General features: G+C 45.2%; 1 protein-coding gene across 1 annotated transcript in view; it reads left to right on the top strand.

Annotated features, from left to right (window-relative positions):
- Positions 1–2,500, top strand: part of LOC130406594 (NADPH oxidase 4) — a 19,358-nt gene that overhangs the window by 5,017 nt on the left and 11,841 nt on the right. Inside the window, exons 5-7 of the mRNA XM_056612260.1 lie at positions 1,013–1,110; positions 1,213–1,240; positions 2,380–2,452. Of these exons, the coding sequence (XP_056468235.1) occupies positions 1,013–1,110; positions 1,213–1,240; positions 2,380–2,452 (199 nt within the window). The remainder of the gene's footprint in view (positions 1–1,012; positions 1,111–1,212; positions 1,241–2,379; positions 2,453–2,500) is intronic.

Here is a 2,500-nt window from a genome sequence, read left to right on the forward strand (position 1 = left end):
TTTGCTGATGACGTATTTAGTGCATAGATTATCTGTTAGTTTCCTAAAGGGCCTTTTCTAACATTAACCAACACCTAAAGCATGTGGTTTGAGGGGATCTCTATGACAACAAGTCATCAACAGAAAGCGTTTCAGGTTTTGGTGAGCAATGCGTTGAGTTAATTTGCCCCTGTCGTCTAAAATATATTTTTTTAAGGATGGATGTCAGCGATTTGATCCCCCCCCTCTTGATAATGTGCAGTTAAAGATGCTTCATGTAAACAGATCATTAGCTAGGTCTCAGCCCACGTAGTCTCGGGAGAACAACTCCAGCATGCAAACATGGACATTACGTCTCCCCTCCTCTACGACCGCTTGTAAAGGACCTGGTATGTAACATGACATCACTTCCTGGCAATGTTCCTGCTAGCGCTGTATATTAAACCTCTCAGCCCCCCCGCCTTTACCCATCAGACACGCACACACACCGCACACACACACACACACGCAGACACACACACACACACACACACACACACACACACACACACACACACACACACACACACACACACACACACACCCATTCACACACGCATACACGTTACACACATACTTATCCATCCCCTTGGGGTAAAGTTCTGAAGTTGTAATTGTAGAGTTCCGAAGCGCTGAGACAACGAGCAAGGAAGGGAGAGGGGATGTGAGGGGGTGAGGAAAGAGAGCACCCTGGTGTCTCTCCCACTAATTCTATCAGCTATCCCACACTGTGAGTTTGTCTGAGTGTGTGTTAGTGTGTGTGTGTGTGGGGGGGGGGGGGGGGGGGGAGGGTGAGTAACAGGGATATGTCTTACAGCTGAATAGACACAAGAAATGCTTAAACAAAGGTTCTGGTGTCTGTGTTTGTTTGCGTGCGTTTCTGCTTGTTAGTGTGGGGAGGTTTATTCTTTATGCCAGCATTTCTTAAAAAATGGAAGTGGGTTCATTATATTTCAATAACCCTTCTCTTTCTTCTTTCTTTGTTGCTCCCCAGTTGTTCATGTTTCTGCTCACCTGGTCAATGTAGTTAACTTCAGTGCCTTCTATTCTGAGGATCTACCTGCTCTCAATTTGGCCCGTTACCTCGGAGAGGTGAGCACACACAAACTCACAAACATGCACACACACATTCTCACACGCAAGCACCAACACAACTTACAATGACTTTAATGTTTTTTGTTTTGTTTTGGCAAGGATCCTAGGATGATCATTTTGACGACAGGTGAGGTTTGTGTGTGTGTGTGTTTATTTGTGTGTGTGTGTGTTTGTGTGTGTCTGTCTGTATTTTTGTGTGTGTGCATGTGTTTATGTGTGTTAATACTGGTTTGTTCTTCTTGTGTTGCCAAGGTAATGATAAGCTGGAAATGTGTTACAGATTAGCATGGCACAATGCCAAGGAGCAGAGCGGGGATACATGCTGTGTGTCTCCTCTCTTTAGTCTCGCACCCTAACTCCTTCTAACTCAGTCCCTGTCGATTGGTCTCTCCTCCTCTCTCTGTCTCTCTGTCTCTCTGTCTCTCCGTCTCTCTGTCTCTCTGTCTCTCGTCCTCTCTGTTACTCGTCCTCTCTCTCTCTCTCTGTCTCTCTGTGTCTCATCCTCTCTATCTCTCTGTCTCTCCGTCTCACTGTCTCTCGTCCTCTCACTGTCTCCCTGTCTCTCTGTGTCTCATCCTCTCTGTCTCTCTGTCTCTCTGTCTCTCCGTCTCTCTGTCTCTCTGTCTCTCGTCCTCTCCGTCTCTCGTCCTCTCCTGTCTCTCTTCTCTCTTGTACTCTCTCTCTGTCTCTCGTCCTCTCTCATCCTCTCCGTCTCTCTGTCTCTTGTCCTCTTCGTCTCGCTCTGTCTCTCTGTTTCTCCTCTCTCTGTCTCTTGTCCTCTCTCTGTCTCTAGTCCTCTCTCTGTCTCTCTGTCTCTCTCTCTCTTGTCCTCTCTCGTCCTCTCCGTATCTCTCTGTCTTTCTGTTTCTCCTCTCTCTGTCTCTCGTCCTCTCGTTCTCTCTGTCTCCCTCTGTATCTTATCCTCTCTCTGTCTCTCTCACTCTCACTCATAGCTTTAATGTGTAGGGGAATAATGTGACATTTGAGAAACGGGTTTGCCTACTTAAGTTTGTGGAAAAAAACATGTTCTTGTACTCAATGAAAGTAAAAGATTTTGATCAAATTAATTAGTTTGTAAGGAATCTTGAAAAGTAACCTTTTAAAAATGGTTTATTTTTCATGATAGCCACATGCTTGTTAAACATTAATTAATGTCTCAACATTATTTTGGATACAAACCATGTAACTCTAATCTCAAGGACTACGCACGCCCTTACTAATGGTTGTGACCACATCAAACCAACGCTATGTGATGATGTGTTCCAGTCCCAGGGATCACGGGCGTCCTATTGGTTGTCATCCTCTTCCTGATGTTCACTGCCTCCTCCTACTGCATACGGTAGGTTGGCAAAACTTTCGACCTTGATTTAAATACAACAGCATAGCA

Source organism: Gadus chalcogrammus, chromosome 16 (genome assembly GCF_026213295.1).
Source record: "Gadus chalcogrammus isolate NIFS_2021 chromosome 16, NIFS_Gcha_1.0, whole genome shotgun sequence".
Classification (NCBI taxonomy): domain Eukaryota; kingdom Metazoa; phylum Chordata; class Actinopteri; order Gadiformes; family Gadidae; genus Gadus; species Gadus chalcogrammus.